The sequence below is a fragment of the Eurosta solidaginis genome, chromosome 1 (genome assembly GCF_040869045.1).
Source record: "Eurosta solidaginis isolate ZX-2024a chromosome 1, ASM4086904v1, whole genome shotgun sequence".
NCBI classification, from domain to species: domain Eukaryota; kingdom Metazoa; phylum Arthropoda; class Insecta; order Diptera; family Tephritidae; genus Eurosta; species Eurosta solidaginis.
Genome location: NC_090319.1, coordinates 372,474,833 through 372,489,313, shown reverse-complemented (window position 1 = coordinate 372,489,313; position 14,481 = coordinate 372,474,833). Strand labels below are relative to the sequence as shown.

The following is a 14,481-nucleotide window of genomic DNA, read 5'->3' as shown; positions in this document are numbered from 1 at the left end:
TCACACCACGGTGGCCGTCGTTGAAGATATCATGATGCAATTTGGCAGGAACGTTACTCCTATTACTATATGTGTGCTAAATAAAAATTAGCAAAATCGGATGACGAAAAAAATTGTTTTAAAGTCAAATTTTAACAAAAAATTTTATATATTTACAGTATATAAGTAAATTAAGTCAAAATTCAACTCCAGTAATGATATGGTGCAACAAAATACAAAACTAAAAGAAATTTTCAAAATGGGCGTGGCTCCGCCCTTTTTCTTTTAATTTGTCTAGAATACTCTTAATGCCATAAGTCGAACAAAAATTTACCAATCCTTGTGGAATTTGGTAGGGGCATCGATTCTATGACGATAACTGTTTTCTGTGAAAATGGGCGAAATCGGTTGAAGCCACGTCCAGTTTTTATACACAGTCGACCGTGTGTCCTGGCGCTCGGCCGTTCACACGACAACTTGGGCAAAAATCGATATATCTCCACTAAACTTAGTACGTGAACTTATCTGAACTCACTTTATCTTGGTATAAAAAATGGCCGAAGTCCGACTATGACCACGACCACTTTTTCGATATCGAAAATTACGAAAAATGAAAAAATGCCATAATTCTATACCAGATATGAAAAACAGGATGAAACATGGTAATTGGGTTGGTTTATTGACGCAAAATATAACTTTAGAAAAAAATTTGTAAAATGGGTGTTACACGACAGATGATGTTCTGGGTCACCCTGGTCCACATTTTGGTCGATATCTTGAGAATGCCTTCGCATATACAACTAAGGGCCACTCCCTTTTAAAACCCTCATTAATACCTTTATAATGATACCCATCGTACAAACACATTATAGAGTCCCCCCTGGTCCACCTTTATGGCGATATCCCGAAATGGCGTCCACCTATAGAACTATGGCCCACTCCCTTTTAAAATACTCTTTAATACCTTCCATTTGATACCCATGTATAAAACACATTCCAGGCTTACCCTAGGTTCATTTTCCTACATGGTGATTTTCTCTTATTTTGTCTCCAAAGCGCTCAGCTGAGTATGTAATGTTCGGTTACACCCGAACTTAGCCTTCCTTACTTGTTTTAAACTATATTTATGTTATTCAGAAAAAAACCCAATTTCTCAGTAGAGCAAAAACACAGTTTTGACAGAGATACTTTAAAGTGCCAATAAGTGATGAAAAATGCCTTTATGTATACAAATATGCTTTAAACTTAGTTTAGTACAAAAATCAGATAGAACTTTTTGCTTTTTAAATGAAAATTATTCAAAAAAAAAATTGTTGATAAGAGTTTTTTGGATGTAGCGTTTTTCTTACTTAATGTTGTAAACTTAAGCTAGTATTACATTTGTAAGGAAATTGAATAAATAAATCTAAATCTATGTTATTAATCTACTTACCAGCTTCTCTGACCTAGGCATTGTAATGGATCCTAGGCTTGATGAAATTACATTACAATCTTGTATAAATAGGGCTATTGTGGCGTTTTTCAAACGATAGTGTAAGGAATTTAACGGTCCATACTAGGGTTGCCAGATTTTTATTTCGGGTTCCCGGGACAAACTTCAAATTTGAGCCAAATTCCCGGGATTTTTAAAAAATTTCCCCGGACATTTGAAAAATTAGAAACACCTATATATTTGTATGGGCTGCTCATTTGGCGAAATAATTTTTAGATAGAATTAAACTTTTTAAACTCATTTATTTATAACAAATATTTTTATGAAACAGGCTAACAATTAATACGTTTACTGTGTTTAATGCGAATTCAATATTCTATGGATTCATTTTCCAAATGTTATTTTAAAACACAACACTTGCCTTGCAAAATGAATAATTTAGGTGTGCGAAATGTCAAACATTGACAATATTCAGAACCATAGTAGGGATGAATTTTTCTTCTTTACAGAGTTGCATGCAATATGCTAATGAGCTGAATACAATCGAAGCCGCAAATATGGCCATGTTTCGTAGCAGATTATAATTTATTAATTTTGATATAGTCACATACCGACACACCCTCTACCAATAATTATCATTAGTAACATACTGACATACCCTCTACTAATAACTGTCATGCTCTTCTTACTTATACCATTTCCTCTTACACCTTTCCTTCGCTTTCCATATCCGCTCACTTATTAGCTATATTTCCGTAAACAACTTCCAATAAATAAATCCCTTTCTCTTTATTCGCAATTAATAACAACATTACATATTACAGTTACCATTATTAGTTTTAAGCTCATTTTTGTCAACTTAGTTATAAGTATTGCAGAAATTTGGAGATCATTAATAAAGTTTCATTCGAAAAGAACGGACTTCTTATTATATTGTGAAAATGCCTGAACATAGCATTTCTCGGCGGGACACTTTAAAATTTGTGAAAAATGCGGGATGTCCCGGCCAATACGGGACATTTGGCAACGCTAGTCCATACGTTACTAAAAACTCTCTTTACATCATTGATGAGGCCCATATTGGAGTAGAGCTTACGATTTCTTTTCGAACACAAGCGGGAATTTCGACATTCAAGAAATCGAGAGCTCGGTTTCTAGCGCAAGCTTCTCTACACTGAATTTCGTCGCTGCATTGACAGTATTTATACGCTCGGGTTTTTTAATGCTCGCGAGCTTCTCGACGATTCTTGACATTCAATTTATCAGGTTCATTGTGGCAAACTCGAATCGGTCCCCAAACAATTTTTGCTAGATATTTTCAACTACTACAAATAATTAATTGCAGATCCAACTTTGAAATGGATGAACCGCTTCGTAGCCTATTAGGCTAAGTTTATGATCGAGCGCAATCGCATCGCACGATGCGACGAGAAACGCTCCATCGCTTGTTACATTTTCGCTGGCGTTATCGATGGCGATTGAGTGTTTATAGTAGAGTGAAATCGCAAGCGATGGAATGCTCAACAATGTAACTCAACATCTTTTTATGCACGTTGTGGCAGTGTAGAGAAAGCAACATGCGTACATTAACTCAAAAAATTTTATTATTAGAAAATCCAATCGCGATTGTGGTAAACTGCATGACGCAAATTCCTTCCACAAACACTGCTTGTCACGTACCTTTTCAATAAAAACATCCATATTGTTTCGCTAATTTCGCTCAACTAAATCAAAATATTTTGGTTGCAAATTTTCGTCGCTTTTGTCGCTTGTAATCGCTCAATTCGCTTTACGCTCGCTTTGTCATGAACATTTTCATATGCACTAATATAATTGATGTTGTTGTTGTTGTTGTAGCAGTGCTTCGCCCCACCTAACAGCCGCGACCGATCACAAATTGTCATCAATATCCTCTAACGGGAGTCCAAGGAAACTTGCTGTTTCAACGGGGGTGGACCATAATGAAAGGGGTGTTAGAGGCGTTGGTTCTACATTACAATTAAAGAGATGGTTGGTGTCATGTGGGGACACATTGCAAGCTGGGCATACATTTTGTATGTCGGGGTTGATTCTGGATAGGTAAGAGTTTAACCTGTTACAGTATCCAGAACAAAGTTGAGCAAGAGTGGCACGCGTTTCCCTGGGGAGTATGCGTTCCTCTTCCACAAGTTTACTTTTCTTTGAGTACTGGATTCACCGGGCAATTCCTGACATAAAGGTCCGTCGCCTGTTTGTGGAGTTCACCAAGGACCTGCTTGTGTTTTTTTTTTTTGCTTCATACGGCTGGGTTCTCAGGTGCCGTATTTCCTCAAAATGCTAGGCGGTGTTGGCTCATCAATCAGATGTCTGTTTGGATGCCCAGGTTTCTGGGTATTCAACAGGAACTGTTTGGTTAGCATCTCATTTCTCTCCCTGATGGGGAGTATTCTCGCCTCATTATGTAGATGGTGTTCTGGGGACATAAGAAGGCAGCCCGTGGAAATTCTGAGAGCAGTATTTTGGCAGGCCTGTAGCTTCTTCCAGTGGGTAGTTTTTAGGCTTGGCGACCATATGGGTGACGCGCAGCACGTAAACGGCTGGCCAATTGCTTTGTATGTAGTAATGAGCGTTTCTTTATCTTTTCCCCAGGTACTGCCAGCAAGGGATTTGAGGATTTTATTACGGCTCTGGATTTTCGGAACAATTGCGGCTGCGTGCTCACCAAAATGTAGATCCTGATCAAACGTCACACCCAAGATTTTGGGGTGTAGGACAGTCGGTAGCGTAGTGCCATCGACGTGGATGTTCAAAATGGTCGAACTTTGACAGCCCCCCCCCCCCCCCTCCCCCATTTAATATAATTGATCGCTAACAGCGATTCTCGTCGCATCGCGCGATGCGATTACGCTCGATAATAAACTTAGCCTTATACATAGGATTTCAATAAAAATTGCAAACCTTAGACTCCTGCGACTCGATATTGGGAATTAAAAAATATTTACTTACTACCTTAAATATGTAGGTTAAATCGAATGCACCCCAACCCCTTATAACTCTTTTTCTTATGCACATTTCATTTTGATTAATGATTCAATATATTTCTGTTCTGTTTTTTTTTTTTTTTGTAATGTTTAAATGTATGCATATAATGCGCTAAAGCTGTTATAATTAACACGCATGTATTGTGTTATTGTGATTATATAATTTTATTGTATCTTAATTTGCATAGCGGTTGGTTGTACAGGTATAAAGCAATCGAGATAGATATATAGATATATCAAAATCATCAGTGTCGAAAAAAAATTTGATTGAGCCATGTCCGTCCGTCTGTCCGTTAACACGATAACTTGAGTAAATATTGAGATATCTTCACCAAATTTGGTACACGAGCTTATCTGGATCCAGAATAGATTGGTATTGAAAATGAGCGAAATCAGATAATAGCCACGCCCACTTTTTATATATATATAACATTTTGGAAAACACAAAAAATCTGATAATTTAGTAAATAATACACCTAGAATGTTGAAATTTGACATGTGTACTGATATTGGGACTTTTGATAAAAATTTGAAAAACAAATTTAAAATGGGCGTGGCACCGGCCACTTGTGATAAAATCAATTTTACCATTATTATTAATCATAAATCAAAAATGGTTAAACCTATCATAACAAAATTCGGCAGAGAGGTTGCCTTTACTATAAGGACTGCTTTGAAGAAAAATTAACGAAATCGGTTAAGAACCACGGCCACTTTTGTATAAAAGATTTTTAGGTTGCCTTTACTATAAGGACTGCTTTGAAGAAAAATTAACGAAATCGGTTAAGGACCACGGCCACTTTTATATAAAAGATTTTTAAAAGGGTCGTGGACGAATAAAATAAGCTATATCTTTGCAAAAAAGAGCTTTATATCAATGGTATTTCATTTCCCAAGTGGATTTATAACAATAAATAGAAAAACTTCAAATTTTAAAAAATGGGCGTGGCACCGCCCCTTTTATGACTAAGCAATTTTATATGTTTCGGGAGCCATAACTCGAAGAAAAATTAACGGATCGTAATAAAATTGGGTACACCAATTTTCCCTATAGTAGAAAACATTTCTAGTAAAAATGGACGGGATCGGTTAAAGACCGCTGCAACTTAGATATAAAATAAGTTTAAAAGGGTCGTATATTAGAATAATAAGCTATAACTTAGCAAAAAATAGTTTTGAATCAATGATATTTCACTTATCAAGTTTTAGTGTAAGGGGAAATGGAGAGAAATTTTTTTAAGCGGGCGGTGCCACGTGTTATGTAGAAAGTAATTTATCTGAAATGAAATGTGCAATTGAAGCTCACGCTGAGTATATAATGTTCGGTTACACCCGAACTTAGATACCTTTACTTGTTTATTGTTATGTTAAATACTTATCTGTGAGGACTGCTTCCTGTAGATAAATAAATAACAGGATTCCTGGTTCGAAACAAAAACAATTATGAACATAATTTTTTTTATTATTTTTTTTTTCAGGTTGCCGAGGATGGCCGCATACCAGTTGCTATAAAAGTAATTTTAAGAAAATTCGATACCATTAAAAAGACCAGTCATCGTGAAACAAAACAAGTGAATATATTGCCTTCACTATTCCGCTCACTGCCATGTACCGAAAATGGTGGTGGCGGCCCCAAAGTGATACTTGCTGAAGGTGCTCAAGAAAAATTATTGAAAATCGTACTCCGTCTATTCGAGCGTGTTGTTGATCTTACGAAACCTTTTAATATTACACTTATCGGCTTGGCATTTTCAAAGTTTCAACAACGTAAACTTGGCTCATCATCGATTGCGAACTTTCTAATTAAAAAGACCGATTTAGAAGTACAATCCATTACATCGTTAACAAATACAGAAGTGCCCACAACTTCAGGTAGTCCAACACCATCAATCTCTTCTACAAATAGCGATGAAGCATTCCGTTCATCACCAACCACATTTCAGCCAAGTGATCAATTCTATCGACGACGTGCAACAGCTGCATCACCAATACCTATGCTCGTGGATAATGGTTCTGAGTCTGGCGCAACAAATTCAGACTTTTCAGACTTCTCCGAAACTGAAGTAGAACCATCACCAAAGAAGAGTCGAATCGGTCGTTTACTAATGGAAAATCGTCGCTGCCTTGGTAGTTCTGCTGTTTGCAGTTCAAACGATTCAGCTGATGTTGCATCACCAAGTAAATTACGAGTTTGTGATTTGCGCTTGAATTCAAGAGACAGCGAAAAAGATTTGCTTACAAGTCCATCCACCAGCGGAACACCGTGTAGCACAACACCGACTCCTTCCTCAACAACCGCTCAAATTTCGTCGTCATCGTTGGCATCCTTAGCTCCCTTACAACGATTCCGCACTATACAACCGCCTTCGACTTTACTTACGAAAAGAAATCGTTTTAAAGTGGGAAATCGTTCATTTACCATGCAAAGACAAATTTCTTCAACACCAGCATCTACTACATCATCACCATTACCTTCACCTATGGATGAAACGGGCATCAGTTTAACTAATACACCAACTTCAACAGCCATTCAAATTGTCGATGCAGAAGTTAAAAAGGCACTCATAGAAACGTCTGATGTTCCCTCAACACATATGACCGATATTTCATCAACATCCGAAATAGCTGTTGCCTCTTCAACGGCATGCACAGCTACTACCATAACCGGAAACCTTTCGAATATACCATGTCCCGCTGGTGTGGATACGGCAGTGTTTAATGAGTTGCCTTTGGATGTTCAAAATGAACTGATTGCTTCGTGGAGGAATTCATTAGCCGCTGCCGCTGTTGCTGTTGCAAATGGTAATATAAAGTCGCCAAATGGCAGTAGTACACTGCCTGGTGCAGCACATTCCAGTCAAATGCCGAGCGCAGTTGCAACTAAAGCTGGTGGCGTTGTTGCTCCAACTACCAATGGTGCACAGAAAAATACTTTATATAGATATTTTTTACGAAACAAGTGATATCCGGATACTTATTGGACACAAGTGGAAAGCATTTAATTGAAAAAATTGTTTGGTAAACAAATGTATATATCAGGGGCGTAGCCAGAAAATTGCCTTGGGGGGTTCAAAAAAAATTTTTTTTTAGTTAAATAAATAAAAAAAAATTCTTTAGCTTTAACTTTAAAGTACGTGTATTTAGAATATGATATGAAAATGGTTACATTAAAAACTCAAGCGCATGCGTCGGCTTTTCTTTGCCATTTCATCTAAAACTTCATCAACGGTAACAATTTGATCACGGTGGATGCTTAGTGATGCACAGCCATTCAATCGATTTTCAGTCATCGTGTTTCTCAAATAGTTTTTAATCAGCCTAAGAGTTGAAAATATCTCTCGTTCGTTGCCATTGTTACTGAAAGCGTACACAAGATTTTCAACAACATGTGAACATTAGGAAAAGCCACAGAATCGCAATCCTGTAATATTAATCATAGATAAATTGATTGAAAAAAACCGAAGTACCTCCTTCAGGAATAAGTAGAAATGCTTTTTGAGCCTATGCATGAGATCTAACGTATACGTTATAAAATTCAAAAGAAAGAAACTGATCGAATAAAAAAAATTTTATTTAAAAGTCATATCTACACGGAAAAAACATTATTTTTTCATTTATCAAATAATTTGAATTTTTCATTTTTGAAATGTGTTTTTGATATGAAAAAAATGTAGATATTACATTATAATAATGTGTTTTCCACATGGAAAATAACGTAAAATTTGCATTATATTTCAGAATAGGAAATGTGTACTTCGAAAAAATGCTGTAAATTTAACATTATTTAAAAAATCACGAGAATTAGTATCGTCTAGTTCGGCAAACAAACAGAACCGTAAGCAATGTTTATATGTATGTTTATATATAGCTTGTCGCCGTGACGTAGAGGCAGAAGAATCATGCAAATATTCAGACGCATGGCGTTTTCATATTTGCCTTTTCATTCCGATGAATGTAATCGCGTTTGAGGCAAACAAGCAAATGCCTGAATTGATTATATTCACGCATGCAATACGTTGGTTGATTTTAAATCAATGTCGATTATGTTCGTTTAAGCAAGTTGGGTCATTGAACACGATCATGTTGCCGAATATAATCGAACGTTGTTGTGTTCGATTTTTGCTGTTCTCTGATATGTATGTAGATGGTCGTTAGGCAAATTTACAAGGAAACTTCTTTATGAAATTATAGTAAAAGTTAACATGTACATTTGTATATTTAATAAATTGCAGAATTATTATGAAACAGAATATGATTAAAATATAAGAAGTGTTCACTTCGTACATACATATGCTTGCATATTAAAAATATAATATCACCAACAAAGTAAATACGTAGCAGAATTATAAAGAAATTTATTAACATAGACATAAAAACATCAAATATTTGAATTGTAACGACCTAAAAAATCAAATGATCCTGTGGCAAGGGGGAGGCGGTTTAAACCCCGAAACCCGCCCCCCGTCGCTACGCCCCTGGTATGTATATATATATATATATATGTACATGCATTTGTGTGTTAATCTTTGGCTTATTATTAAAGTTGTCTAACTGAATCTGTGACAAATTGTCCAAACTGACTAATTCTACTTATTAACCAATGTCTATTATACACATATCGTGATAAACCTAACTATATATAATTGACTGTAACAAATGTAATATGATAGGATGATTGGGATGTAATTGAGTTTGAATGATGCAGCAAATTATCAGTTTTTTACTAACTCGGATAAGTCACTTTTGAAATTTGTCACAGATCGAGTTGATGCTATTATGATGTAAGTGTTCTAAAAGAACTGAAGTTGGACGAATAGTTTTCACCTTATAACTTTTTATCATATTGGTTACATCATTCTTAGCTGATCAAACAATGGTTATATATACATAATACGAAATGTGTTTTTAATAAAAAAAGAAATAAATAAAGTCAATACAATAACTGTATTTAAGCAGCATATACAACAAAATTTACACTCATTCTTCTATTTGATTTTGTAACTCGTTATCGAATCTACATTATTTAAACAAAATAATACAAAACTTAAATTCTCATAGAGAGCGTATGCTGTATAGGAAAAATATATAGTTCCAAAGGTAAATTTCGTTGTTTACGCTCCTTATTTACGTTCAATCATTTTCTATGTCTGGAATTAGACGTTTATCAGTACCTAGTTGAATATTGCATTCATATCCATATCAAATATTCACCCCTATTCTGCATTTCGATTACGTTCCCGTTCTACGCTTCGCTTTAATCGAAGTTTGGTATTCTGCATTACGACGGAATCGTAAAGAGAAGAGGAAGAGCAAATGATTTTTCGAAATCAGCTGTTGGTACGGAATGTGTGAACATTGGAACAAAATAAATTAAAGAAAATTTGTAAAAAAAACACTGAAAAACGTTTACATTTTATCGTCCACGCCTTTTTGTACAAAAAAAAGCAATAGAATATATTGCCGCAGTGTTATATTTTTTTGAGTGAAGTGCTTTCATAATTGTAAGTGTGTTTTTGTCGTTCTTTTGGCCAATTCCCTGCCGTGGCCACCGAGTTTTGTTAAAACGGATTCCTGCACGAATATAGTTGACATTTTCTGAATTTTAAGGATGCTAATTTCATTACACTGGCCTAAATTACTTTATAAAGGTTTATTTATTCTTTCCGCAAGGATTGTTTGCGTTTTCGCTTCACCTTCCTCTACGCCGGCAGCTTGCTTTGGCATATAACTGGACCCAACGAACAGACACAAATTATAGCTGTCTGTTATAATGGAATCAATAGCCGCGGCGTTATTTGTGGAGTTGGAAAACAACGCATACGAAAATGGCCAGGCGAGAATGGAAAGGCAAATACTGCGAGATTTGTGTAATCTATTTGAGATGAGTGACGAATTGTAAGAAATTGAACTTAAAAGTGGTAAAGTTTAATGACATATTTTCTTATCTAGGTTCAAAAAAAACTTTCGACTTAACAAGGGTGCTTTCAAGTATGTGTTAGATACTTTTCCGGGGCAAATACGTCCAAGGACTTCGACATCGACATGTTGTTTTTGACCTGGAAACATATAAAAAACAATCATCATCAAGCCTTCTACGTTTCTTAACAAGTTTTACTTACATTTTTGTTAAAATTCTGTTATAAATTAATAAAAAAAATAAAAAGAAAATATTTTTCCGCCAACTAATTTGCAACTTAGAAAAACGGAACTACGATCGAAATGCGGAATACAAAAAATCGAACGATTCGAAGTTGGATCGAAAGAGATTGGAACACAGAATACCAAAATTGCCAAATCGAAAAAATTCCAATCCAAGTCGAAATGCAGAATAGGGCTGATTATTTCTACAGATAGCTCAACAGCTTCTTTACACACTGTGTTCCTGTTCACTATGCTAGCGTGGAAACTATGAGACTAAAAAACATTAAATGTAGACTTTATAAGCGTTTCAAGAGATCGGGGGGATCTGAAGATTATTCAAAATATTTAGTTGCTCGTTCAAACTTTCACTTCCATAATTAACAAAGCTATAGTGCTACTTAACTAGGTGTAAAATTAACTTTTTCCGTAATCCCAAACAGTTTTACGGATTTGTTAATTCAAAAAGAAAAACCTCGGGATTTCCGTCTTCGTTCTCTTACGGTGGTAGATCATTCAGCTCTGATCATGAAGCTGTGGAATTATTCGCTGAATTCTTAAGGTCAACCTATTCGCTAATTGTATCAATTCAAGTCATTATCCGTATTGCATAAATAGTTCAAATTGTATTCTGAATCCTGTAATTGACTACAACACAGTATTTCAAAGTCTTTCAGCCGTGAAACCAACAAAGTCTCCAGGGCCAGACGGTGTACCCGGTTGTGTACTCAAGCATTGCGCTGAGTTTATCGGAACCGCTTTTGAAATTATTTCAATTATCTATAAATTCTGCGATATTTCCCTCAATTTGGAAACAGTCATTTATTATTCCTCTACATAAAAAGGGTAGCAGGTCTAATATTGAAAACTGCAGGGGTATTGCTAGGCTCTCAGTTATCCCTAAAACCTTCGAGCAAATAGTTCCTTGTCAGCTTTAACATATGGCAAATCTTTATTATCTTCCGGCCAACATGGTTTTGTGGGCCGAAAGTCAACCACCACCAACTTACTGGAGTTTACTTTCATAGTAAGGGACGGCTTCCTGTATAAAGAACAAACAGATGTGTTATACACCGATTTTAGTATTTTATTGATTATTATTATTATTTATTAACAAATTAACTAAATTAACATGTTAACATTAAAGGAGCATTAGCTGCCAGGGCTATCAGCTCTTTGAGAAATGTTATATGTAAAGTTTACTAGGTTGCATTATATAAAAAAGCTACGTGAAGATATATAATATATAAGTAAAAATAGTATATACGTATATACATTAATGTAAAAATAAACTTTTAGATCACTCAAACTCGGGCTCTGATGTGTTTGATGAAGTCGTAGATAGTTAATATTCTCAATGGTTGCATTTTTTAGGAGTTCAGTCCAGTTTTTTTTTAGGTATTGGTTTCTGACATCTATTAAAGCAAGGCAGTCAATGAATATGTGTTTTAATGACATGGTATCGCCGCAGTGTGCGCAGACTGGCGCTGGTTCACCGGTAAGGAGATGTGAATGGGTGTCCACAGTATGGCCAAGGCGTAGGCGTGAAAAAAGTTTTGTGCGCGATTTCGAAATGCCGGTCGGGTATTTTGGAGTTGTAAATTCTCTGTTTATGGCAGTGTAATGATGGTGCGTGTAGTCTTGCCATTCTCGTTTTATTTTATCGTGTATGTGTCGTTTAATTGTGGCGCGCATTACTTTTCTTTCGCATGTGTCGTTTTTTGTTACTGGGGCTTTTAAAGCTAGTTTTGCTGCTCTGTCTGCCATTTCGTTTCCATGTATATTGATGTGGCCTGGTATCCAAAGTAGGCGTATTGTTGCCTCTTTGTCGATGAGTGCATCTCTAATTCTGCTTATCGTCGTAGAGTCTGATAGTGGGTTTTGAACAGCTTGTAAGACAGACTTGCTGTCGGTGCATATGAGGGTTTTATAGTTGTTTTCTGACGCCATAGATATTGCGCAGCTGATTGCGACTGCTTCTGCAGTGAAAACAGATGCGCAGTCCAGTAGGGTTTGCACCCTAAGGGGGTCACCATTTGTGTCTACTACTGCGAAACTCGCCGGTAGTTGGTCTAATTTTGAACCGTCTGTGAACCACAAGGTCCAGTTTTGTGCTTCGTAGTATTCTTTACGCTCTTGGAACATAGTGTGGAAAACTTCTGGTGTCGTACAACTTTTTTTAAATTTAGATAGAGAAAGGTCACATGATGTTTTTTTGGTTTGCCATGTTGGGTTTTGTGCTTGATAGTTCTCCACTGGGTTTGGTAACTCCAGCTTTATGGCGATTTCAAGTAAATGATGCATGGTAGAAGGAAATCTTTGATGTCCTTTCCCGCAGAGAATATTTTTTATGTCACAATCGACAATCGAGTTGCTTGGAATGAGGAGTTTGGGTACGAGTCTTGCATGGACTTGGTATATTCTTTCTTCGAAAGTTGGTAAGCCGGTTTCAGCTAAGATGCTTTTTGTGGGCGTTGTACGAAATGCGTAGACGCTTGCTCGTGCTGCTTGGTGGTATGTTGGCTTTATAATATTGATGGTTGATTTAGGAGAGTTCCAAAAGAGGAAGAGCCCGTAGTCAATTTTGCTTAGCACTAACGTTTTTGTTAAGTATATAAGAGTATTATTGTGTACATGACATTTTTTACTAGCAAGGTACGTAATAATGTTAATTCTGGCAGCTAATACTTTTTTTAAATTAGTATGGTGACTTATCCACTTATAGTTATGCGAGAATGTGATACCTAAGATTTTTAGTCTCTCTACATTTTCGATCTCTACGTTATTTATTGTCAAAATATGGCTGTGAAAATTGCATGAGTGTTTTCTACATATGTGAAAGTTTTTAGTTTTTTCTAAGGATATCATGGCGCCGGAGTAATCGCCCCAGTCCATGATATCCTTTATTCAGTTTTTGAAGATTAACTTGGTTTCTATGTTGTTGCTTCTTTTGCAGAGTATATAGACATCGTCTGCATAAAGGCAATGGTCTACAGCACTATTAGATTGTATTATGTTGCTTATTTCATTGAATGCTATGCTGAACAGGATCACCGATGATGGTGAGCCCTGGGTGATACCATTTTCCAGTGGGTATACATCGGAGAATAAATTTTTTTTACTCGAAACTTTCGATTAGTTAGGTAGGATTTAACGACGTGAAATATTTTTGGGCCTACTCCCCATGAGCGGAGGCGGTTTAAGATTACATGAGGGCCAATTCGATCGAAGGCTTTCTCGAAATCTAGCGAAAGAATGGATACATGGTTACGGGCTGAGAGGGCTTTTGTAACAAAAAAATCAATGTGGAGGAGAGCGTCAGTGCAGCCTCTGTTGGGTTTAAAAGCAACTTGATTGGGTTCGATGAGGTGTTGTGTTTCAGTCAACCATGCGATTCGGTTTGCCACTATCTTTTCCATAACTTTGGAAAGACACGAAGAAGTGAAATGGGGCGGTACCCATCGGTTGAAAGAGAGTTCTTATTTGGCTTTGGTATTGGAATAATGGTGGCAATTTTCCAATTATGGGGGATGATACTGGAATCCAAGATATTGTTATAAAGCTGCAACAGTCGGGATATACCAGTTTCCGGCATTTCACTAATCATTTTATAAGATATCCGGTCATAGCCGGGGGTTTTGCCCTTTGCTTTACCGATGCAAGTTAGCAGTTCGATTGGTGTGATTGGTTTTTCGATTAAATCAGCTTTTGGATGTGTTCTAGTGAGAGGAGACACGTGGCTCAAGATATGACTTTTTTATTCCCTGTAGTGATTCGAAAAGTTTGCGTCAGATGAGAGGTTTGACCACACTGTACCGAACTCGTTGGATATTGCGGACGGGTCAGAGGATATGCAATTGTTGGTTTTAATTGCAACTAAAGGTGTGTGTGGATTTCTATGGCATAATTTGT

The 14,481-nt window shown here is 36.4% G+C and overlaps 1 protein-coding gene across 2 annotated transcripts in view; it reads left to right on the top strand.

Moving 5' to 3' along the window:
• PolI (DNA polymerase iota) overlaps window positions 1-9,373 on the top strand; it is a 42,898-nt gene extending 33,525 nt beyond the window's left edge. For both annotated transcript variants that reach the window (XM_067763031.1, XM_067763032.1), the window contains exon 3: window positions 5,910-9,373. In XM_067763031.1, the coding sequence (XP_067619132.1) occupies window positions 5,910-7,394 (1,485 nt within the window). In that variant the 3' untranslated portion in view covers window positions 7,395-9,373. The remainder of the gene's footprint in view (window positions 1-5,909) is intronic.
• Window positions 9,374-14,481: the final 5,108 nt, after the last annotated feature.